The 25,556-nt window shown below is 43.6% G+C and overlaps 2 protein-coding genes across 2 annotated transcripts in view; one reads left to right on the plus strand and one right to left on the minus strand.

Moving 5' to 3' along the window:
* The first annotated feature begins 1,985 nt into the window (after positions 1-1,985).
* LOC136645267 (G-protein coupled receptor 55-like) lies at positions 1,986-3,525 on the plus strand. Its single transcript, XM_066621504.1, has 2 exons — positions 1,986-2,000; positions 2,570-3,525. The coding sequence occupies exon 2, from the start codon at positions 2,578-2,580 to the stop codon at positions 3,523-3,525; it is 948 nt and encodes a 315-aa protein (XP_066477601.1). The 5' UTR covers positions 1,986-2,000; positions 2,570-2,577.
* An 11,428-nt stretch (positions 3,526-14,953) lies between these two features.
* Positions 14,954-25,556, minus strand: part of ITM2C (integral membrane protein 2C) — a 33,483-nt gene continuing 22,880 nt past the window's right edge. Inside the window, exons 3-6 of the mRNA XM_066621612.1 lie at positions 22,789-22,977; positions 20,958-21,068; positions 18,919-19,069; positions 14,954-16,469 (exon numbers count right to left, since the gene is read on the minus strand). Coding sequence (XP_066477709.1) covers positions 16,378-16,469; positions 18,919-19,069; positions 20,958-21,068; positions 22,789-22,977 — 543 coding nt within the window. The 3' untranslated portion in view covers positions 14,954-16,377. The remainder of the gene's footprint in view (positions 16,470-18,918; positions 19,070-20,957; positions 21,069-22,788; positions 22,978-25,556) is intronic.

The raw sequence follows: 25,556 nt of genomic DNA on the forward strand, positions 1-25,556 counted from the left end.
GGATGTCTGTAGTTGACCAATGAAGAGATGTCACACATGCTATTTACCACCAGTATCTTTTAGCCAAGTGAATTGATCCTTAGAGGAACCTTCAATTAACATTCATTAAGAGAAATGGTTGGCTGTGAATTTTTCAGTATTTTCATCTTTGCCACTGCCTTTATTATCATAAATATTCAGTGCGTGTATTGCACAATTCTCCCACAGGCTGCCCTCTTGTACTGTTCAGGGAAGGAAAAAAACACAGATGATTCACCATATGTACAAGTTTCCTGTAACAGAGACCTGTGTTCCGTAAATGAGTTCAATAATAGCTCAGATAGAAACTTGTCTTTTCCACTCAGAACTGAAGTTCCCAACTACATTTTTGACATCTTCTGCAATAATAGCTTTTTCACAAAATAGCTCAGTGTTACATAAATGTGAGGCGGAAGAGAGTGGGACTATACCTTCTTGCCCTTAGCCTTGTGTTTGGCTCCTCTCAGAAAGGGGTGGTGCACACAAGTACCATGGGGCTAGAACCTCTGGATAATCAGAGTTCCCACTTCCATGCTGTATGTGAGTTCTGCCCCTTTAACATGAAAACCAAACATACAGGTGCTAGAGGAAGTGACCAGTGAATGTCAGGGGGAATGGCTAATGGCTGTGGCTCAACCCCTTTCCCCTGAATGTTTTGAATGCAGGGATGTTTCATGAGAAGAGGGCTAATCATGGGGTAAAAAAATCAGGTCTTGCAGCCTATATACATCAATATCTTCAGGAATCTCAAATACACAGTTACAGGAAAAGGTGTAAGGATGTAAGTAAACTGGTATCAGAAAATGACCACACATTTCATTGGTCTCTCTTTAATCACGTCAGGAAGATCTAGGCCTGTCTAGGGGTGTCAAACTCGTTTCATACAGAGGGCCAAAGTTAGCATTCATGGCACCTGCTGAGCGCCATGAAGTGACATCATTAAGCAGATGATGGCCAGAAATAAGTCTTTTATTCTCACATAGAAACTCATTAGCTACAAATGATTGAATAGAAAATGTACAAAACTTGTTCATATTTTCAAGATATGAGACACCCAATTATCAATCTGGGAGAGCCCAATTATAATGAGGGCTGAATAAATAGTTTCCAGGGGCCGCATTTGGCCCTCAGGCCTTACATTTGACACCCCTAGTCTAGGCCAACTACTTCAGTAACTTTCAAACACAAAGATAGATTTTCAAGACAGCTTGAAATAGACCAAAATGAACCTTTGTTTAGTGCCATGAATCCCTCTCATTCCACAATTAATTAGGCTCAGTAAATATTTTTTCAATTTTGTATCTACTCCAATAGGGAGTGTTATCCTGCAAGAGTCCAGTCATGCTCTGTTCAGTGCCTACTTCACTTTGAACAGTACATTAGCTAATTATCTGCAATCTAGATTAAGCGGTGTTGTCATTTTCCTTCATTGCAGTATTAAATGAATGTTGATTGCCAGGTTACACGGTAGTTTATGCAACAGCAAGGTGTTTCTAAAGAACCTGCAAGTTTCCCCTAAGAAAGGTCACACTGAGCCACTTCCCTTGCTTGTGGAATAAATTTTGCATGTCAGGGTGTGCTTTCTCTGAGTGATGCTTAACCTCAGTTATACCACATAGTGTCAAAGGAAGTTTATGAGAACCAAATGCAAGAGCTATATGTGAACATTGCTCAGCTCATGTACAAGAAGGCAAGACCAGAACGGAGACTTTGAACAATGGGATGCTGAGAATGTTACACTGAAGCTGCTAGAGTAGAGCTGCAACTTTTTGCAAGTCATGGCACAGAGAGCTAATTAAATTGTGCATGAGCTTAGCTTATTCCGAGTGTATCGATTGGAGGAAATTAATACTGTATTTGTGTTTGGAATGCTGTGCTTAATCTGCTTCAGGGAAGGAAGGTATTGTGCTTTCTAAAGAAGGATCCACTGCACATTCACATTCACTGTTCAAGAACTTTGGCTGTATGGTGAATACTCGAAGGTACGTGTTTTGAATTTTAGTTGTAACAGTACAGTACAATTTCACCATTTTACATCCCACTCCTATGGTTGGGCTGTGGCAGTTGAATGTGTGTTTTGCCAGTGTATGCTGTCACTAAAGTGCCCAAAAACACTTTGCAATAGCATTAGTAGTCAGAGCCTTCCCATGCACAAGGGGAGGGGGCATCAGGACATTCACTGGACCAGATAAGTCCAGTGCAGGGACAGGGGAGGGTAGGGAAGGGATGGAACAGGGAGGAAATGGGGCAGGTGTGGGAGGATCAGGTCCTACAAGGGGGAGGTGGGATTGGCGGTGCAGGTGCGTGCGGTATCCTAACCCCCTTCCCAGGCCTGATCCACCTGCATAGATCAACTTGGATTCACACCAGTGATATTGCAAGTTGACCCATTGCAGCTGCTGGGACAATGAAGGAACCCTCCAGCAGCCAAAATTCCCCAAAGGGATACTGTGTAGCCCATGACGCTGCATCACCGCACAGGAATTTAGATAGGATTGGGCTGTTAGTTTCTTTATTCATTGTGTTTTCCTTTTTTTTTTTTTTTTTTAAGGAATCTGAATGGGGCTGAGCACTCTTCAAGCCAACTGTACCATTCAAGCCAAAACTAACCAGTCTTACTTGCCCATTCAACCTCATGTGGAGCTTTTTCAATTATGTGTATACATTCCCACGTTTATCCTGGGATTGCTGTTCAATGGAATGGCCATGTCGTTTGCTTTCTGCAAGATCAGGCAACTGACGGAATCAGTGATTTACGTGATGTCACTTATGATCTTAGATACCTTGATGCTTTTTGTTCTTCCCTTCAAGATCATTTCCTATCACAAAAAAGAATGGGACCTCGGGAATGCCTTTTGCTCATTCCTAGAAAGTCTTTACTTTGTGAATATGTATGGGAGCATCCTCATCTCCACCTGTATATGTGTGGACAGATATATTGCTATCTTGCACCCTTTTGCAGCTACAACCCTGAGATCTCCCAGAAAAGCTATCATAACTTGTGCAATAATGTCTGCTGGGGTATGGGCAGGAACTGCTTATACTTTCAAACTACATGAACACACAGGTTCCAATTCCTGCTTCCATGGCTTTTCCAGAAGAACTTGGGAAACCCCAATCCTGCTCATCATCCTGGAGATGGCCTTTCTTGGCTGCATGATAATCATGATCTTCTGTACAGTTCAGATTGTCATATGTCTTTGTAAGAGCCAAAGGTTAGGTGATCCCCTCGCTAACAAAAGCAAGTCAATCAATATAATTGTGGTAAATCTAGCGACGTTTCTACTCTGCTTCACTCCTTTTCATGTGGCACTAGTGTTGTACTATCTGGTGAAGAACTGCTTTCTAAATGATGATAAGGAAATCGTCCGTACGTTTCTGCAGATCAGTCTGTGCTGGGCTAACATCAACTGTTTCCTAGATGCAATCTGCTATTATTTTGTCTTCAAAGAGTTTCTAAAGCTTCCCACCAGTGAGGACAAATTGAGAACTACTACTACTGAGTAAAGCAGGCAGAACTCTGTTCATAAGTGGAAAATCTTTCAATATGTTAGGGTCAGGTCAGACCAGTGGCATAGCTAAGGGGGGAGCAGTTGCACCAGGCATCAAGCTTTAGGGGGGCAACAACCTGAACTTGACACAAGTGACCAAAATTGTGAAAATTTTGGATAAATATGAATAATACCGTCATGTTATATATCATTGGAAAGGTAATTTAATGCAGAATGCAATGAAACAAACTGCACTGGAATATCTGTATTCTATCAAATGTTATGACCAATTAACCAGAAAATGAAAACACAACTGCCTTGTGGAACAAGAAGCGAATTTGCTTAACTCCAAACTGTCCTATAAGACTGATTGTTCTGAGTGCCAATGAGACGTTATTATGGTACAGCATGGAACCAATAACATTTTATTTATTTACTTAATTAAATTTGATTTTGTCATGCAGGGGGGGGGGGCTACAGAATCTTCTTTGACCCCAGGTAGCAGATATATGCCTTAGCTATGCCACTGACTGTGGGGCGGCAGCAGAGCATGTGGGTGGTGAGCTGCTGGGGGGAGGAGGTGGGTTCCTCCCAATTTTCACTTTTTAAAAAGCCCAGGAGCGATGTCATTTCCGGTTGTGACATCACTTCCGGGGTAACATTTTGAACTTGGTACTGGGCTACACGATCATTAGCTACACCACTGGGTCAGACCATTCTCCCCATGAAATAGGCTGATGATAAAAAACAGTTTTGCTTAGATACCACTTGAATTTATTGTGCGAAGAACTATCATAAGTAGTTTTAGCCAAAGGGGGGGGGAGAAATGTAGCTGGCTTCCTGGATCAAACCAGGGGGCCACATTTAGGGAAGGGAGGTAGGTAGCAGTACTCCCTATTAACATTTGAGATTACATGTGCTTTATTATTCATCAGGAGCACCTATATTTCTGGCTGTCACAGGGTGATGACCATAACAAATAATGGAAAAGGTCTATATATTTTGTATTCATAGTAAAGGCACAAATCTCTCTGCAACAGGGGAAAAAAGGTATCTCTGTGTGTATTGTCCTATGGTGAGAATGTTGGAGGTATTCTTAATGAGACTTAAATTTAATATACAGTTGATCACTCTTATTTAATAAATTAATGCTCTTAAAAATTCTTGACTTTTTACAATGTAAATTGGAATGCATACAGTAGCCTGCGGAATTTCTGAATCTTCTTCCTGCCCCCCACATCTCTCTGATGCCTCCCTCCACTCTAAAAACTTCTGAAATAGTGGTGCTGAGTAAAACTCATCAGATGCAGAAACAGTCAAAGCAACAGGGAGGATAAACTGGGATACATTTCTTCCCATGGGTGCATATACACAACATTAATTTGAACCGCATTGACAGTTAATTTCAGATACTTAGGATCATTTTTTAAAAACTGATTTTTTTGGCTTGTGAACAGTTCAGAGTACCCTTCACTTGATTTTTTTTTTTCAGACTGTTAGAGTCATGCTTTCAAAGGAATAAATGAGGCAGAAGTGACTGTTTCAGGGTTTTTTGTTTTTGCCAAGCCTGGTTCTACACTCCCACACTGCCCCCCCCCCATAAAATTATAGTTGAAAATTGGGCATTTGGTTTTAGATCCAAGTCTACCCTTTGTATTTCAGTTGGACTGAAATCTTTAAAGGAAAGATCAACACCTGTAATCAATAATGGTGTGTTGAAGCTACATTGGAAGTAGCCCCACAATAGCCCTCACATGTCTATTAGATCACTTTGGTTTTCCTATGGTTGAATTTTCACTCCATCTATGTTCTTGCTTTCCTAAAACATTCACAGGTGACTTATCTTGACATTTAGGAGCAGTACAGGCTCATTACAGCTAAACTGAACAAAGACAAAGTGTCTGGGCAACTTAATAACTAGATACATCCACTCATAAGCAAGTCTTATTGAGTTCAAAGTGATCCATTGCTCTACTTAACTCAATGAGACTTTCTCTCTGGTATGTATGTAGAATTCCAGCAATCAGTTTTAGAAAGAAGTGCTTAGCAAAATCTCCTTGAGATATCCTTAGGGCCCAATTCTATCCAGAAGCCACATTGACATCTCATATACGCCAGGGCAATGTCTGTCTTATTCTAAGCCTTTCCAGGCAATACATCAGCGCAGCCCCTCTCTCCCCTGTATCACTAGTGCAGCCCTTTTGAGTATCACTGATAGAGTCCATGGAAACATGGACACAGCCCATCAAACACAGGTTAGTGGCCTGACACAGTGCTTCATTGGCACAAGGTTGGCGCAGCATCTGTGCATCATCAGTGTGATGTCCAAGGAACCAATCACCACACCCATCCAGCCCCAACACTGATGGCTGAAGAAGCACCAAAAAGGTGAATGCACTGAGGTAGGGCAGGGGCACAGCCAATGAGCACACAAAACTGGGGGGAGGGGACAACACACAACCATATGGGAATGAGCAGCAAAGAAACAAACACACTAACCATGAGGAGGTACTCCAAGGACATCCCACACAAACAACATGACAGAAGGAGGCCATACTAATCCCCACCCCTACAAAAGGTACAGTGGTATCAACAAAGAACTGCTAGGAATCACTGCACCCAGGATTCAAGTTCCCTCATCCCGCCCACACACACAGGGTGCAATCCTAACCAACTTTCCAGCACTGGCATAGCTGTGCCAGTTGGGCATGTGCTGCATCGTGCAGTTGGGGGGCAGTCACGGAGGCCTCCTCAAGGTAAGGGAATGTTTGTTCCCTTACCTCGGAGTTGCTTTGCCCTTACCTTGGTGCTGGAAAGTTGGTTAGGATTGCACCCATACACACACACACAATAAATAACCTTTCGACCACAACACATGAAGAGAGTCAGTTCAAAAGAGGGCATCCATGTGCAGTAAATCTCAGTCATGGCAAGGGTTCCATTCCCTTGGGGGCATTCATCAGATGGTGGGGACCTTTTTTGCCAGGAAAGGGACTAGATAAGGTCACAAGGGGAAATTCAACAGCACACAGCAAATCAGGGTCCTGAAAGCTCACTGGTAAAGACACAGGCTAGGAGACAGGTGAGGCGGATTTGAGCCTAGCCATGGGATGCACATTAACCAGGAAGACACTTGCCTTTTGCATAACTGGTCAAGAATACCCATGGCTGAGACAAAAGAAAGGAGGGAGGCAGGTCTAAAACTCACACCAGCTACTCTACAAAGCTGCTCTCTAACTTATTCAGCCACAGCAGAAGACAAGCAACATGCACTGCAAGCAGGCATACCTGTCTTGGACAGTGTAGCAATTCCCCTTCAGAGCATGCACCTCATTTTTTTATTTATATATTGCCTGCACTCTTTCACAGAGTAGCACAGAGACTTCCAAAACAATTGTACTAATTATAGAGTGAGTCATAATACCAATATTTGTTGTTCCAAATTGTTTTTATGCCGCTCTCAGCCAATTGACTGCAATAATATGCATTTCCCAGTCTTTTGTCGCTATAATTGATGGGGGCCCAGTTTGCTGAGCTCTTTCCTAACTTGCAAAGGGGTTTGGAAAGAGAATGTGCAAAACAGATTTTACACCTGCAGAGCATTTGTTCCACCCAGATCAGACTGTCACCCAAAATGAAACTATGCTGTGGCCTCTGGCAGTTTCTGTTTTCTTTTGGCACAGCAGCTTCAGAGTTTCCCAATTAGCATTTCAACAAAGTTGAATGCAGGGCAGAGGTAGCTGATCAGCATTCTGGCACCTCTGCACAGAAAATCTAAACCAAGACCCAGCCTTTGGCACCTCAGTGCTCATCTGCTACAGAAACGCTATTCTTCCCCAGTAACCTTCTCCTTCACCTGCCTCTTCTCCCTGTTGTCTTTTGTATGACAGATTTCAGATTGTAAGCTGCTTGCGGCAGAGATGTCATTTTGTTGTTACCCTGTCAAAGGCCATGCATATTAATGGCATTATATAAGTAATACTGATGCATAATGAAGAGCAGCAAGAAATGTTTGTGCTTCAGTTCAGGTAAAACTATAGAATGTAACCCACGCGTGTTTAAAGGTCAGACTAGAATGTTTGCCAAACTACAGCCCGTGGGGCAGATCTGGTGAAATGCCGCAGCCCTCCCCATCGTGAGTAGTGCTTACCATTCTGCCACACTGCTGCCAATCTGTCCAGCCGATCTGTACAGAGCTGCTCGAAACAGGAGCTGCTTTTACGTTGCACAGTGGTTGCGAGTTTGGAAACCGCTGGACTAGAAGTTACTTCAAGCACAAGACAAGAGTTAGAGAGCCTTGTTTTTTATTCGTCAAGTAGCAGTTACATCAAACTCCCTTCCTTTTGCACTATGTCATGACAAAGGGGTTTAACCTTCTGCCCCACCACAGTCTTGATCTGGATTCACACAACCCACTGCTGCTATCTATCTGGGGAAAAAGCTCTCATCAGTGCCATTTGCAGCTGCCTTTCTGGGACAAATATCAGCGAAGGATGATTTTTGTAAGGTCTATGGCAGGGGTGTCCAAACATTTTGGCAGGAGGGCCACGTCATCTCTCTGACACTGTGTCAGGGGCCAGGGAAAAAAAAAAGAATTAATTTACATTTAAAATTTGAATAAATTTGCATAAATGAATTTATTAGAGATGTAACTTATTTGAATGAATGAAGGTCTTGCAGTAGCTCAAGTCATATAAAAGTCCTTGCACAAAACAAGGCCAGCCTTTCCTTTGCTGCCACTGCTGCATCACAGACATGAAACAGTAAGTAGTGGAGGAAGCCCTCATCCCACAGCTCAGATGAGAGGTTGAACAGTCGTCCTCATGCTGAGAGCAGTTGCGCTGGGCCAGCACAGACTCCAGCAAGTCTCTGGAGGGCCAGAGGCTCATTGGAGACTGGGTGCTTCCCGAGGGCCTGATTGGGAGCCCCCAAGGGCCACAAGTGGCCCCAGGGGCTGGGGTTTGGGCACCCCTGGTCTATGGCATGGGGGTTAAGGGTTGATTCCCCCTCCACCCACAACATGGATGAGTCCCTGCAGCTGCTATTTAAAAAAAAGAGTAGAAAGATTTTTGGCATGTTTAACAACACATCTAGTTTGAGCTCAAGACCGCAGTTTGAAGCAGAAGGCTGAAAATTGGATTTTATGAACGTGACAATTTGCTTGCTACTTTTTGACATTTCCATTGGTCCTGATAAAGGGTATGACTTTATTGTTGCTTTTTTCCAGCGGTAGGAAGGCTGCTTCTAGTTGGCTAGCTTAGGGTGAACAAAGAGATAACACATTATCCTGAGTCAGCTGCTGAAATTAAACACCTGTGGTGCCATTCACATCCTCCTTCTGTGAGTAAGTACCCACAGTCAGCAGCCCCTAAGAAGTTGCCTAGTAACTTGTAGCACATAAGGTGTCCACAGGCTATCAGTGCCTTGTCTCTGCGAGCAACTTGCTTTTTCTACGGCAAAATCAAAACAAGATGCTTGCAAACTTAAAACTTCTCCAGGCTTAAAGGTTTCTACTGGTGGAATAAAAAGTTGACTACAGTAATTTATTTCAAGGAATAGAGACAAAAAGAGCTAAAATAGGTAGCACCTATAGCCAAGAACTCTTGAAGTCTTAAGGCAGCATGCTAAATGCTGCCCCCTTATCCAATGAAGTGACAGCCTTGGCTCCTTCCACTCTCCAATGTTCTAGCTAAGCATGCTTCTCCAGGGAGTGGAAGGAGGAGGAAGAGGAGTAGTGGATACAAGTAGGTGAACTGAGTTGGGAACCCCCCATCTGCCTTTCTCAGTTGATCTCGCTTAGTATTGTGTAGAGCAGCTGTTCATGGTTTCAGGCTGAGTTTTCTAAGTCCCACCTGGGGAGGCCAGGGATTGATACCACCAGGACCTCTTATATGCAATCAAGCACTCTACCATAGAGCTACAGAACCTTCAACAGCAAACTAATATATATACATTCACTCCTGCAATGTAATATTTGGTGAAACCCATTGAACTGGTTGGATGCTTCTAAGGCAGATGGGAGTGTGCATCTGGAGATACTAATTGTTGGGTGTCACTAACAACATATGAATTGGGATTCCTGTATGTAATAACTTGAGCTGAATTGGGCCCCATTTTTTGGAATATATTGCCAACCATGGGCCCAATCCTTTCCAATTTTCCAGCACCGATGCAGCCACAATGCAGCCCCGAGGTAAGGGAACAAAAGTTCCCATACCTTGAGGAAGCCTCTGTGACTGCCTCCCCACCACAGGATACCGTGCAAGCCCCATTGGCATGACTGCATCTCCACTGGAAAATTGGATAGGATTGTGCCCCATGTTGAGTAGAGACTGGAGCCTCGTCTAGACTTTTCTTCCTCACATGGATATAACCCAGATTTTGAAGTGGTCCAAGCCCTCATAAGTCTATTAGATCACTCTGCTATCCTGAGAATGAATTGATCACCAAAAGCCAACATCCAAAATCTGTACTTGTCACAACACAAAATGCAGGTTTCTTGACATCCAGTTCCATTTCCCAAAATACATGGCTGGCATTGAGGACTATAAGCGGTTCTTCCACAATTTGACTGGCAATTTCTTTTGATACAGGCAGTTGAAAATGCTCTCTTTGATTGCCTTGTTTATAGCTCTCGCATTCAAGCATAATTCAGATCTCATGGCATTATCCACAACTACAATTAGATTGACTCATTCTATAGATTATGTCACTATTGTGATTACTCTCAGGGCTGACTCACACACTGATTTCTATAAAAAGTTATTTAAGGACTTCAAAATAGCTCAGACAAAGGATTGCTGACGTCAACCTACCTACATTTATTTTAAATGTATGCTCATTGAGGGAAGAGGTGAGGGAACTAAAATTTCTCTTCAGATTTAATTGACCAAGACCAGAAACTGTTTTCCATCTAGCAAATTCTACAGCATAATTGCCTAACTCAGGACTATAGCAAGTTGGGAGTGAAAACAGTTTTCCAGACAGCTCTCCTGTTTCCGCATTTGTTGAGTTACAGCCGCCCTTGATCCTCTTATTTATTGATTTGTTTTAAAACATTTATTTTCTGCCTTTCTTGCTACAGCAGCAACCCGAAGCAGCATACAGAACAGAGAACAAAGCACCAATTTCCTTTTTAAAGTTAGAACATAGTAACACAACAGAAAATCCAAACATAAAGGCAACTGTAGTAACTCCACCATTACAGCTTCCACCTCTCACCAAAAGCTGAGCAAAAATGACATGTTTTAGCTACTGTCTTGCAGGAGTGTATGGCAGGGGCCAACTGAACCACAGTGGGGAAGGCACTCCACAGGGTCAGGGCCTCCACCAATAAGGCTTTGCTTCTAGTGGATACCTCTTGCACTCCGAAGGCTGAGGGCATTTGGAGCAAGGCCTGAATTTATTATTAAATTGATTCATTTTTTTCAGTATGGTTTCACAGACCCTCTCACCAGCTGTATCTGAACGATCAATATTGTATTGTATTGATAAAACGATCAATATTAAAGAAAGGACTGGTGCCACGAAGCTGACTCTCTCTGCATCTCCAAAATAACCTGTGCTCATCATATAGTTTTTGAAACTGAGGAAGATTCACCATCTGGAATAGTATTCAAATAGCAATACTATTTTGTATCTCTACAGAGCCGTCTGATTATATAGATGGTTAATACAGTACAACTCTCTGATATTAATAGTAATTTTCTGAAAATAAGTAATTCAGTAAAATCCAATACAGGTGTCCTAGCTTACAGTCTTACACAGTATAGACCAGGGGTGTCCAAAGTTTTTGGCAGGAGGGCCACATCATCTCTCTGACACTGTGTTGGAGACCAGGGAAAAAAAGAATTAATTTACTTTTAAAATTTGAATAAATTTACATAAATGAATATATTAAAGATGAACTTATATGAACGAATGAAGGTCTTGAAATAGCTCAAGGCCTATGAAAGGCCGTTCACAAAGCAGGGCTGGCCTTTCCTTTGCTGCCACTACTGCATCTGAGATGTGAAACAGCAAGCAGAGGAGAAAACCCTCATCCCACAGCTTGTCACAGGAGAGGTCACAGTCGCCTGTACGCTGAGAGCAATTGCATCGGGCCGGTGCGGGCTTCAACAAATCTCTGGAGGCCAGAGGCTCATTGGAGACTGAGGGCTCCCTGAGGGCTGCATTAAAAGGCCTTGAGGGCCGCAAGTGGCCCCAGGGCCGGGGTTTGGGCACTCCTGGTATAATCTTAGACTATTTCCCTAGCCAAAATGCAATCAAGCTTTTGTGGTTTTTTAAGGAGTGGGGTGCACTTCTATGCAACATGGCGTTCTAGACTTGGAGTCAACTCCATGTATTTCTTGAAAAGGAATTTCTAGTAGATGTTTGTGCTCATCATTCATTGTCTTTGCTTTTCCCCAATCAGTGGCGGACCTCCCCTGCTGTGTGACCCAGGGTAAAGGTCCGTGATGGCACCTCCCTGTGGGACATCGCGTGCCCCCCTCACTTACCTGGAATGTGATGGAGCCTCATATGACTCCAGGATGCGTCAGGAAGCCTCTCTGAGTTTCTGAAAGCCCACGAGGCTCCGTGCCCAGGGCATTTGCCCCATCGAATGAATGAGAGGTCCGCCACTGCTCCCAATCGCACTAAAAAACAACTACTTGGCTTGCAGCAGCTTATATGGCATATTTGATCTCTCCTTGTCTTCAGTTATAGTAGAATGTGTTGTTGTGGAATTAGTCCAGTGCTCCAAGCAGAGGATTATAGCTGAAAGGGCCAGTTTTAAAACCCCTTGAAATTAACAAAGATCCAAACCGGTTTTAATGGGCTATGGACCAGGTGCAGAAGGAGCAGACTGAATGCCCCAGGTGGATGAGCTTTTTTTAGAAAGATTATATTCTATTTGCATGCAAATATCATTAGCCAGGAAGAGCAGAGAGAGAATGAAATCCTATCAAAGCAGAATTGTTTCAGAGAAGAAAAGGCTTGAGCAGTCCTTCACTGTTGTTTACTAAAATGACAATTGAACACCTCTGGGTTTTCTTAAAACTGGCTTTTAAAATTTGGGGTGTATGTTGTCTGGTAGCCACAACGGACAGTGAGATCTACTTACCTTGTCATCCAATGCCTTTTCATTTGCTTTAAAAGATTCATAGCCTGATTCTATGCTTCCCAGTGCCCAGGACTGCAGTGGAACTGAGATGGCTAGGACTGCATCCAGTTGGGCTGTGAAGCAGCACCAGGACTACTTGGGCTAAGGGAGTTAATGCTCCCTTACCCCCTGTAACTGCCAGGTGGCCCTGATGGGTCTCCTTGGATCTGTGCCCATTACTGAGTGGGCACAGATTCAAGCTCTGTCTCAAGTCTCCTAAGCCAGGTGGGGGGTTAGGATATGGTGGCAGGGCCTGCCACCATCTCTGCCCCCCTCCCTCCCCCATGTCTTCCCCCCAGCCTGGAATGCCCTCCCCCACCCAGACTTACCTCTCTGGAGTTCTGGGTGATGGTCTGCCATCCTCCACCTGGCCTGGGTTCAGCGCGGACTCACGATGAGCCTGCTCCGGCACCGGACCAGTGCAGATTGTTGCAGGCATGCCTTATGGCACGTTTGTGACAATGTGCACCAGCATTGGGCCAGCATGGCCCGCACTGGATTGGGCCCTAATTTCTAAGAGCCAAGGTCACCTTAAGGCAGTTTGCTTGCTCTGAGATGAGTCTTTGGAATGTTCATGACAATTACACCTTTGCATTTTCTAAGCAAGAGTGTATACGTGGGATTCGGCTCATCAAAAAATGCATCTTATGCAAAGCCAAAATCAAATCCAATAAGCAAAAAATTGCAGACTGAACACTTGAGGAACCTGAAGTTAAAGGAAAGGGCTCTCCTTGCAAAATACAAATCAACAGGGAGTGGCAGGAAGTAGAAGCTGGTAGTCAAAGGTTGCAATAGTAGGCAACCTGGGGGAAGGCAGGGTACGATGGCTCTAACATCATTCCACTTGTAATTCCACATAGGTGCAAACAGCCCAGGATGTTCAGGTCACAGGTTCCCCTGCCTGATCAACTTATCACGTCCACAGAAGTGTCATACCGCATACAGCAGGTATATGCCATACCTCCAGAAGAGCTCTACAAGGCCGCTGAAAAAACCTGGGATACATATAAAGCATAATGTACAGACAATTCAAATGTTCAGAAAGCACATGGAAGACTATACTACTGCATAACGAATGCACGTCACATATTTTAAATTCGGGATCTTCCTTATTTGAGGAAGCTGTTCAGCATGCAATTCACACCCTCTCTGACAAAGACTATAATACGTGCTTTCTATTAACTTTGGAGGGGACTGTGTTCACCAAAAGCAAGATGCCATATACAGTATTACTTTTATATGTTTAAAAAAAAGAACACCTTGTCCTCCCCTGTTCTTTAAGCAAGCTGCCCTGAAGCTTTTAACCCAACCATGGCAGTAGCACTACAAATGGTGTTTTGACCTGCGATGCTGGAAGTATTTTAGATTTGGCATTAACTAAAAAAGGCAATACCAGGGATTTCAATGACAGTAAAATTGTACATTGTTAAGAGAGTACATTTTTAAGACACTGTTAAGAGAGGTGTTACACTGTTCCACAAAGACACGCTGTAAACCAGAAGTAAAATACTTTATTATCTTATTCAATTTTTCCTAAAAGGTAAGACACTTCCAGACAAAATATATAAAGCATTTAATGGTCTTTTCCCTTGCCTTGGGCACGGATATTCTGACTCTTTGAATAAATGTTAATAAAGAACTAAGATCATGTCCTTGTGATTCAAGTTTTGCTGAAAGTTAACAAGATTAATGACCAGTTTAAAACATGCAGAACCACAGAGGAAAGGGTTGGATCTCCAACCTAATGACAGGTAGGTAGCACAGAAGCAAATGCAAGGCATAATGTATCAGTTTGCCATAAATGCCCCCAAGCCAGTCGTGATGCTCCTTTCCCTCTTACCACCTGTCTCTGCTACTGATGCCCTTCTAGTCAATTCCTACTGAAATCAGTGTTTGAATACTGATTCAAACAAAGCAAGGATTTTGGCTGCTACTGGTGTGGGCCAACTGTGCCTGCATTCTCATGTTCAAGTTAATATGAGGTCAAGGATGGTTGCACACAGAGTCTCCATGTTGGACCATACAATCGGTAAACTGTGTGCATTATTTCCACAAACTACTTCCTCCTTTAACAAATTATGGACCTCTGCCTTCTCATTATGACATGACATAAACCCTCTTCGTGTATTAATGAAATATATGTCTTAATATACTCTAGAAGGAGAACACTCTCCATTAAACGATATGAAAGAAACCACAGTTGCTCATTATTATTATTATTATTATTATTATTATTATTAACAGTATTTATATACCGCTTTTCAACTAAAAGTTCCTAAAAGTTCATTACTACTATGTGCTGTGAACTTACAAGTGTCTTTGTAAGAAAACAAGAGTCAGAATATCAAAGGCTAGTCTATTCTGGCCCACTATTTGAGCTGAAAGGCTCAAGTCATTCTGAACTTGTGCATCATTCACCACGAGATCTTGAAACACTGGGCAATTATATTTTAATTTTATTTCTTTATCCATTTATATCATACCTTTCCTGCAGCCCCAATTAAACTTGCTCACGCAGCTGCTGACACTCCTCAATTTACCCCAACCTTTTCCGCCTTTTATTCTCTGTTGGATCTTTACTCAAATGCACTGTGTACCTCATGTAGCTTAATCCATGAAGTCACTGGTATTATGCTGAGGCTCAAGATTCCCACACACAAAAGGCCCAGGCACACAGTCTTTCCGGGGTTTGAGGGGAGAGAAGCCAACCTGAGGATGTCTTCCTCAGCGGCAGCTCCCAGAATGGCTTGATCTTGCCAACAGGGCTTGAAAAGTTTGCTTTCCCCACCATTGAAAATGAAGGGAACATGTCTGATATTGCATGCAAGTTGACTGTACATGCACACCTGGCATCTTGGGATTGCGACTACTGCGGAGAAATGGAAAAAGTAATCACAGAAACTAGCGCAACAAAAGCCACATATGATGCCTTGTAGAATATGCTTAGAATAAGCCAGTCTAGAGCTGCTGAAACTGTCTCTGTAGAGACCCTATTAGCTTATTCTTCAGGAATTAATTTACAGTGGATTTTTTTTATTAATAATAAACAGATTTACTCAAAAGGCTTTTATCCACTGAGGTCATCTCTTCATAAGGAGGTGGCACTTATAGTTGGATGCAATGAAAAAGGTCAAATCGTATTTGTAAACTCTTATTGTGCCTTAAAACTTTTACTGAGGACCTGATCCTATCCAATTTTCCAGTGCTGGTGCAGCTGTGCCAATGGGGCATGCACTGCATCCTGTGGTGGAGGGGCAGTCACTGGGCCTTCTCAAGGTATGGGAACATTTGTCCCCTTACCATAGGGCTGCATTGTGGCTACACTGGAGCTGGAAAGTTGGAAAGCATTGGGCCCTCAGTGAATCAAAGGCAAGGAACCCCTGTTAAGATTATTCTGAATCCTCCCCCGTCTTCAACTGTACACTTCACAGAGTGCATGATACACTTCCAGAAGATATTTCTGTGCCAATTTTCACAAGGACAAGCCTTGGTTCACATTTTGGGATGGATTAGTGCAGAAATGTAAGCCCCCAAAAGTATGAAAATAAGAAGCATATGTAGTATAGTGACACCAACTGTCCAGGGATTGACCACCTGTGACCTGAGAAATTAGCAATACACAAGCAATGGGAGCAAGACGGAAAATAGGTCAAATTCTCTGTCAAAGAGAGGCTAGGAGAAGGAATACAAGCAAAGCCCAAGAAAATTACATCTGGAGAGCAACTCTCACAACTTCTGGCAAATAGCTGTGTCAACCACAAAGGTGTTTTCAAAATGGCGGATGTGATGGCAGTTCTCAGCACTACGTCGATGGATATCTGGGAAAGTGGACCAGAAAGAAGAGCCAGATTACGAGAAGTGGCATGGAACATTTTAGGAAGAAACTTGCTGTGATACAACCAGCGAAAGAAATAAAAGAACAAAAACAATCCAAATGTCTAAAATGATGTGAACATCATGCTACTAGTAACACCTGAACATTTATCAAATTAAACACAAACCTGAAAACTTAACCTTGAACCCCCAAATAACCCATATAACATCCAGAGGTTACAATCCAAAAATATTGCTAAAATATTGTCACTACAGGTGCAACCTTATTATACACAGATTTTTTATACATGGATTTGACTCAACACGAATGGCCCCTGCAAATGAGAAGGAATGTGCTGATCCCTGGAGAAGGGGAAAAATCCCTGGAGAAGGGGAAATCAGTTTAATAAACTGCTTTTTACTGTTGTAGTGAGACAGTCATGCAAGTGATTACAGGTATAACCTAATTATCCAAGGATTTTTCTATCTCAAGGTGATGAGAAATACTCTTTAAATTAAAGGAAAACAGTCCTTTAACAATAGCCTCTTTAATTCGAGAGAGGGCAGCCAACTGACAATCCATCAATCATTCTCTCTCCAGGCACAAGGCCTCCCTTACCCCTGAGCATGTGAAGGAAGGCTAAATGGCAGTGCTTATCACCTCCATTCTTTACCCCTCACTGTGACTTCTGGTGAAGGGAGGGATTGCTGCCTCCTAGTGAAGCCTAAGCACCTGGAGAGAGACCGATTGCCTCTGTGTGCATTACAAAAGGTCAGTAAGGCTGTTTTTCAATCACTGGAGCAAAGGGACTTTGTTTTTTAAATTGATTTGCTTTAGTGCATTTTTTGCCATCCATGTAAGTTCGGGGAACCGAACCCTCCTGAATAATGAGATACAACATATATTACGCAAGCAATAACTAAACAGTAACATAAATATGTTGACCACAAAAACATTATAGGGGTCTCCTATAGGAAAGAAGAAAGGAAAAAGAAAGGAAAAAGAAAAAGCAACATCAAAGTTGATGGTGAAGAGGAAACTGGGTTCGTGCTGATCAGCAGAACAGATTTATTTTTGCTCCTCCAGCCTCAGTCTCCACAGCTTTGCATTTAACATCCTGGGCTCATTGATTTGAAACTGTAAGTTGCTAGTAAAGAGTGCTGTTTTCATCCACAGTTTGACTGAGGCTGGAGGAACAAAAATAAATCTGCTGCAAACTAGCATGAACCAAAGCACACAATGTCTTTTCCTCAACACGCATGACCTCTATGTCAAAAACAACTGGAGAATGTGAGCTCTTTACTAGGTCCAGCAGCTTTTCTGCATTGCTACAGGATCAACGGACAAAATTCACTGAGGTTGTCATCATGTGCAAAGCTAACTGAAAAGAGTGGGAGCAGGATGAGAACACAGAACACCCAATCAGTGTAATCAGAATGGGTATATATGCATTGCATTTAGAAGGTTCCAGATTCAACTCTAGACATCTCCAATTAGCAGGGTGGGAAAAGGTCTCTGCATAAAACCTGGAGTGCCACTGCTAGTCAGACAATAATGAACTAGATGGGCCAATGTCTTGATTCTGTCTCCACTGCTCTAGCCAACCACTCGCCTCTTCTCCATACTTCTGCTCCACCACCACCCCTTTTTCAAAGACAGGAAATTATAGGAGGAAGATGTGCACCAGTAGAGGCAAATGTCTGGGCAGGGGTTGGTATTTACTTACTATCTGCTGCCTAAGGTGACCATCAGGCAGCCCAATCCTAATGTGCACTGGAACAGGCAGGCCAGTTGCTCTGCCGCATACCCAGCATAGGTTTGAGGCTGGCTGTGGCTCAGCCTGGGGCAAGGGGAATTTATTCCCCAAGGGCTAGTTGGGATTGCGTCCCAACTCAGCCTCCCTGATAGGCTGGCTCTGACAGTGATGATGCATTCACCCTACTGAGGAAATAGGATATTTCCATGAATAAGGAGGGCCCACTGTATGCTCAGGTTGATAAGCTTTCCACAAGGAATTCTCTCTCAAGGGAAGCTGGCTTGGACCCAGTGCCAGGCAAAAGTCCTTCCGGTGCTAGGTGAAGACGTTTTAAATGTTGCCAGAGCTTTAAGATGCTGTGTTCCAGCCACTGTATTTAAGCCTGGCTCTTGGCATCCTTTGGCTGCTTTTGTTTTTAAGTTGCATTTTTTATGTATTATTGTATTTTGAAGTATGTCGTTGGCATCCCCGAGGCTTTTGCCTGGTAGAACAGATCGAAATAAATACTGTTAATCAAGAACTAGATGATTGCAGCAGTAGTCACTCTTCTTAAAAATGGCACCCCTCTGCCACCTTCTGACAATATGAGGTCATTAACCATGGGATTGCAAAAATAAAACACGATAAAAGATGCAGTTCTGGCACAACTGAAGAAAGCAGCACACAAACAGCGACAGTATCAACGAGTGATTCTTACGCCTTCTTGCAGTCCTGCGTTTCAGCCGATATGTCTCTTTGCCGTGGCACAGGTGAAATATAAAGGAGCCAAGCTGTTCCATGTCTGTGACAGGCTCTGTGACTATCATCTCCTCCTGGATAATGTAAGTCTGTGGCAGGAATGCCCCTTTCTGTAATTACAGAATGAGAGTCCCCAAATCCTCAGAATGAGATTTCAATTTCAAAAACCACCACCACTCCCACTAAGAAAACACTCCAATACATTTCACCTTACAGAGTTTGACAACGTGTCCCTTCTACTGGTTTCTGTAAGACGCCTTCAACAACCTATCCTATGCAGTCCAGACCACAAGCAGAGATCTGAACGTCAGCCCAATCCTATGCATGTCTACACAGAAGTAAGTCCCATTAGAGTCAATGGGGCTTACTCCCAGGGGAAAAAAATGTGGATATGAATTGGGAATGTGTGGATAGGATTGGGCTGTCACCAGCAGAGTGCTGCCAGTTGAATGAACAGCTCCATATGACTCAGTAAGCAAGACAACCCCCCTTCTGTGCCAAGTGATTGGTTATTCTCAAAGAAATTAGAAAACCCAATGGAACAAGGCATTTTAACACATCACTATGCTATTGTCTTGGCATGGCAGACTAAATCAATAGCCTCTTGTAGAATATTGCTGTCTCAGTCTATTAGTGGGTGTTCGCAGAGATGCTAACACAACAGTGCCATAAAAGTTAGGCTATTAATCTATCTGCAATAAAGAAGGAGAGAATGAGAGAGTCTGACTCTGCAATTACTGCCAACATCCCCATTCAAGGCTGGAGAATCCAGATATGTCTTGCCCTTGATATGAGGAGAAGGTGTCATTTGTCAATGGGATCACTAGGGTTTGCATGACCCAGTGCAGGACACCATGATGGACCTCCTCCCATGCAGTGGGTTGGGTAATGCCCCAAGCGGTGGGCATGGTGATGCACCATTGCCCTGCCCCCACTGGTTTGGGGCTATAACGTTTAATCGAATAGACCAGAGATATCTGAACACAGTTTGTTTCATTGCGTTCTGCATGAAATTACACATCTATTGATAGATAAGATGGTGCTATCATTTGAAAACACCAAGATTTTAAAAATTTTGGCCAGTAGTGGTGTTACTTCCCCTTGCGCATCACCCAGTGCAGCCAGCACACCCTAGAGATGCCACTGCATCAAGAGTTGTTTAAGAACAAGCATCCACAGCAGCAACATAGATTCACCAACCTTTGTCTTTAACTTCTGGGGCTTGGGAAGGGGTGGAGAAGCCACTTTTCACAGGAACTCCAAACAATCAAATATCTCAACAACCTCAAGAGAAATTGATTCTGAAAGGGCCAGTTCAGTCAATCCAGCTCAGCTGCTTACTGGATTGAGAACATGAACCGAAGGAATCCTGAGTCCACACACCCCATCTTCGCCGCATCAGCTCAGGCACGGAGCTACAATGGAGGAATTCTGGCTTGTTAACCCCTGCTAATTGCGTAAAAGGCACTTTTTCAAATGGGTGCTCCTTTTTTTAGCAGGGGGAGAGTAACTGGCCCACCTCACCCCAGCACTGTCTGTTCTAGTGGCTGTCTGATGGTGTTCTTTTTGCATCTTTTTAGATTGTGAGCCCTTTTGGGACAGGGAGCCATTTAGTTATTTGATTTTTCTCTGTAAACCGCTTTGTGAACTTTTAGTTGAAAAGCGGTATATAAATACTGTTAATAATTAATTAATAATAATTGTTAAATGGCCTCTGAACCCCAGAGCTGTGGCTTAACTGTGACTTACAAACCAGGGTATGAAAACAGCCTCTCCACGTACAGGTTTGAGATGGCGGTTTCTGCCTGTAATTTGACTAAAGCTAGGGGCAATCTAGGGATGAGACCTGTTGATTTCAGTGAGGGCTCCTCACCTTCTCCCCCATAATTCTAGAACTCCATGACAGCAATTTCTGCAATTCCAGGAAATTAGAGGCTAGTCCACAAAATCTGGAATTTAAAAAAAAGGGGGGGGGGGAAGAATTCATTTCTAACCTACCTTCACATTAAACAGCAGCTCCCAAAAACGCTGAGGCGGTAAAACAATTGAGCTATTCAACTCAATGACATAACATTTATCCAGGGCTATGTCATGATAGGCTGTAAGCCCCTGAAACAAACAAACAAACAAACGAAAGACAGGATGAACTCACAACAGACCTATTAAATAGAAACAACGTAGGAATCAGATGAGGGAGGAGTGGGATTTACTTCATTAAACCTGGATCTTTCAGACCAAAATTGTTACAGCCTCTCATTGATACACCAGATTCAAACTCCTTCATATAACATTGGCTATTAATGTTTGATGCATCTTCATCCGGAATGCAGGCTGCATCTCTCTAGTACAACCCTTCAAAGTATATTAAAAGGCATCCTTTCCTCCCGTTGAAATGAACTGCTCAGCATATTTGTTCTTCTTAAAGCCCAATCCTATTTATTTATTTGTTGATTTGTAAGTCGCCTGTACCCAGCAGTTCCATTATAGTCAAAGGAGCTCACTCTCCTAAGAGAGTGGATAGGATTGCAGCCGTACTCTCTTAACAGAGTTTATTGCTTGCAGGTTCATCTCATTTTATTGCTTCTGTTTTTTCCTATGGGGGGTGGTGGTTAGTGAATAGCTGAATACTCCTTGAATAGCTTCTCTGTGAATTGCCCCATATCTTAAGTGCAGGAACATAAGAACAGCCCCACTGGATCAGGCCATAGGCCCATCTAGTCCAGCTTCCTGTATCTCACAGCGGCCCACCAAATGCCCCAAGGAGCACACCAGATTACAAGAGACCTGCATCCTGGTGCCCTCCCTTGCATCTGGCATTCTGACATAACCCATTTCTAAAATCAGGAGGTTGCGCATACACATCATGGCTTGTACCCCGTAATGGATTTTTCCTCCAGAAACTTGTCCAATCCCCTTTTAAAGGCGTCCAGGCCAGTCGCCATCACCACATCCTGTGGCAAAGAGTTCCACAGACCAACCACACGCTGAGTAAAGAAATACTTTATTTTGTCTGTTCTAACTCTCCCAACACTCAATTTTAGTGGATGTCCCCTGGTTCTGGTGTTACGTGAGAGTGTAAAGAGCATCTCCCTATCCACTCTGTCCATCCCCTGCATAATTTTGTATGTCTCAATCATGTCCCCCCTCAGGCATCTCTTTTCTAGGCTGAAGAGGCCCAAACGCCTCTTCAGGAGGGTGGGAGTCTTTAGTTAATGATTTCCTCTTATTTTCTTTTTAAACACTCTCAATCAGAGTTAAGATTCTAAAACTATCTTTGGATGTCATGAGGAAGCAACAGGAGAGAAAGTGCCATAAGTTTATTTTATATCTTACATTTATACCCCACTTTTATTCCACGGAAGTCAAGACAGCATACAAAGAGTCTCCATGCAGTTGCCCTTCCAGGCACTGACCAAACCCAGACTTAATTTGTGCCAGCAAGGTCGCTCTATAGCCTGCCTTCAGATCATATTCTGCGAATGGCTCAGAAGTCACACTTCCTCCAGCCTCCACAGGGTGTTCCATTAGAACCAGAGGTATAACTAAGGTGGAGCGCCTGAGGGGCACCTGCTTTGGGCCTATGCCAAGGGGGCACATGACTGCACCTCAGGCTCTACCTGAGTTATGGAGGAGGCGCTGGCAGCTTCACACCCCCATTGCTTCTCTTGTGGAGGCTCCCCTTGAACTGAGCTTCCTCTCCTGACACTTTGTCAGTACGTCTGAAGCCACACCAAGTAACACATCTTTCAGCATTGCGGCAACTCCCATCATGGACCACTCTTTACCCTGCAGCCACTGCAGCATCTCTAACCTGCTTCTGAAAACTTACCCGCTGAAAATCATGGATAATGTCTGCAGGATCACTTTCACCAAAGTGGAGCATTGGGATGTTGATCTGTTCATAGTCCTGCTCAAGATAAATCCTCACGTCCTCATGCAGTTCCAGCTGTTCCCTTAACTGCGAGTACGAATGGTCTTGATAGATAATACCACAGTGGAATACATTTTCTAAGTAAGTCTGTGAAAATGAAAGAAAAGCAGGTCAAAGATGTACAACATTATGGCCTTGGGTAAGACTTGTAGTGAGGGAAAAGACTTTAAGCAGCATAAGACAATTAAACAGGATAAGACATCCTAATGAAATGGCATCTTCATATGGTTTTGGCTGGAGGCTCCTGCCCCAGACTGGAAGAGATGGAAATTAACAAAGTACAAGTTCCAAAACAAAACCACATTTGTTTTTGTGATTTGTTTTTGCAGGTTTATAGTGACATTTCTGCTACACAAACCATGTAGTTTCCATTTGTCCCATCAAGGCCACCATCTATGGCATGCTGGCGGGACCAGCACCTGTCCTTTCCCATAACTATCACCTTGGATGCACACTGACCAGGGAGACCAACAGAAGCTGATCAGAACTTCAGAAGTAAAACTACAGAAATTAGTCTATAACCAGTTTGCCTTCTGTTGTTTATATACTTACTTACCTTCTACATTTATATGCTGCCTCTCTGCCTAAGTAGTCATGGTGGTTTACAGTTTCAAACAATGACTTGCAATTTAATATACATAATACAAAAAGGGAAAGCAGCAGGAAAGAAGAAAATAAGGAAATTCAGGCCTCAATTCTTTCACATCATAGGTGTGCACATGGACTGAACGCATGGAGTGAGGAGGAGCAGAATCCCAGAGTTCCAGAATGCATGGAGGGAACCTACATGTATGCAAGCATAGGTCTCTTGCAGTGATCTGGTGGGTCCCCTGCAATCCACAGTACACAGACAGGGGAAGAAGTAAGACTGTTTGGCTGCAAACTTCTATATGCTTTCCTGGGAGTAAGCACCACTGAACAAAATGAGAATTATTTTGGAGTAGATGTGCATAGGCGTTTGCTGTGACATAATTGTAGTTCCCTTGTTTGCCTCCAAGGTCTAGAGGGTTGTGAGAGCAATGTATAGGTGTCTCTGCAAGTACTGGGGGAAAAAAAAGCACAACCTGCTTTATAGGGCTCAAGATCCTACCTTTCCAGATCCTTTAAGAGGTCCTACTCCAACAGCAGGAATCCAACCCAGCCTCTTCCCTTGGTCACGGTCAGGCTGATGGACTTGGAACAGATATGAGTAAAACCCAGCAGGAGAGGTATGAGCAAAAACCATCCCACCCCAGTGGACTGATGGTGTTTTCCTATGGACCCACTGCTCTAACAAAGCAAGAAGTCAGCCAAACTCATGCTTTCAATCAACACTAGAGTCTAGGATAAGCTTTTCCTGCAAATATGTAGGTTACATAGATCACGATGACAAAGCTGCACTGACTGCCTAAGACCAGGGCTTTTCAAACTGGGGTGTTGCGACGCCCCAGCCTGTGAGCCCTGGGCTCTGCCCGCTTAAGGGGCGGGAGCAGCCTGGAGGCAGGGAGAAGGCAGCAGCGCGATCCCCAAGATTGCACCGCCCAGGGGGACTGCAGGGGCTTGGGTGCACTTACCCAAGCCTCCTGCAGCCTCCCCAGGCTGCGGGGAGCCCGGCGCGACCTGCAGCAGGGCTCCCCGCAGCAGTGAAAGTAAATGCGGAGCAATCACGCCCCGCCTCCGAAAATGAGACCACAGTGTGCCCAGGGAATGCATGGGTGGTATGCATAAAGATAGCTTAAGTGACATAATGAGTGGGAGATATGGCTTTTGATTGAGGAAGGGAAGAGCCAAATGGCAGATGGTTCCAGCTATGTCAATGGATCAGCAGCTCCCATTGCTTCTATTTGCCACCTCCCTCTACCACCCCAAAACTCACACAGGGTCACACAATGTATTTCAAAGCTGCATCTGACTTGGGTTTCCTTCTTTGGGATCAACCATGTCTATATCTCAAGCCTTTACCTTTAAACTGCATAGTTCAAGTCTGATGGGACAGAAGACTTTTTCAAAGTCCCCCTCCCTGTAAAAACATAGAGCAAACCTGCTTCTAGCAAGAAAAGGGAAAGCTGCCAATCATGGCCCAGAGGCACACTAAAAAAAAAAGAGAGCATTGACAAAGTACTTGGAAATGAAAATTGCAAATTAATTTTGTAGCTGGGAAATTTGTTGCCCAAAGCAGCGCAGATAAAAGACTGCTGAGTGGATAAGTGCTGTTGGCCACATAGAGCTTGGATTCTACCCAGCAGATGCCTTGAAGTTCTTAGAAAACTAGTTTGGTGGTAGTAATTGAGAAGGCATGTTTTTCACATCCAGAAAACACAACATGACTCTGAACTGGGGGCTGGGAGAATACTTTTGACAGAAGAATAAGCTGCTAAGGAACCTCAATGTGCATGATTTAAAAAGTCCTGACCTCATTACATTCGGCTGGAACAAAGGTAGGGGCCTGAAAAATTATCCTCACTGTTCTGGTCATATATATCAGTGATCTTCAACCTTTTTCATGCCATGACCCAAACAAACAAACAAACTGGGGACCCACTGTCAATCCCCCCTCTCCCAGGACCTAATGCACCCAACTCCTGCCCCTTTGTGGATTTGGTAATTGTGTAAAATAACTGAGAGAGAAGCCATTTTTGTTCCTGTAAAAGGTGGGCTTTGAAAGCTTACTGCAACCCCTCCCCCCA

Source organism: Tiliqua scincoides, chromosome 3, assembly GCF_035046505.1.
Source record: "Tiliqua scincoides isolate rTilSci1 chromosome 3, rTilSci1.hap2, whole genome shotgun sequence".
In the NCBI taxonomy this organism is placed as follows: Eukaryota; Metazoa; Chordata; class Lepidosauria; order Squamata; family Scincidae; genus Tiliqua; species Tiliqua scincoides.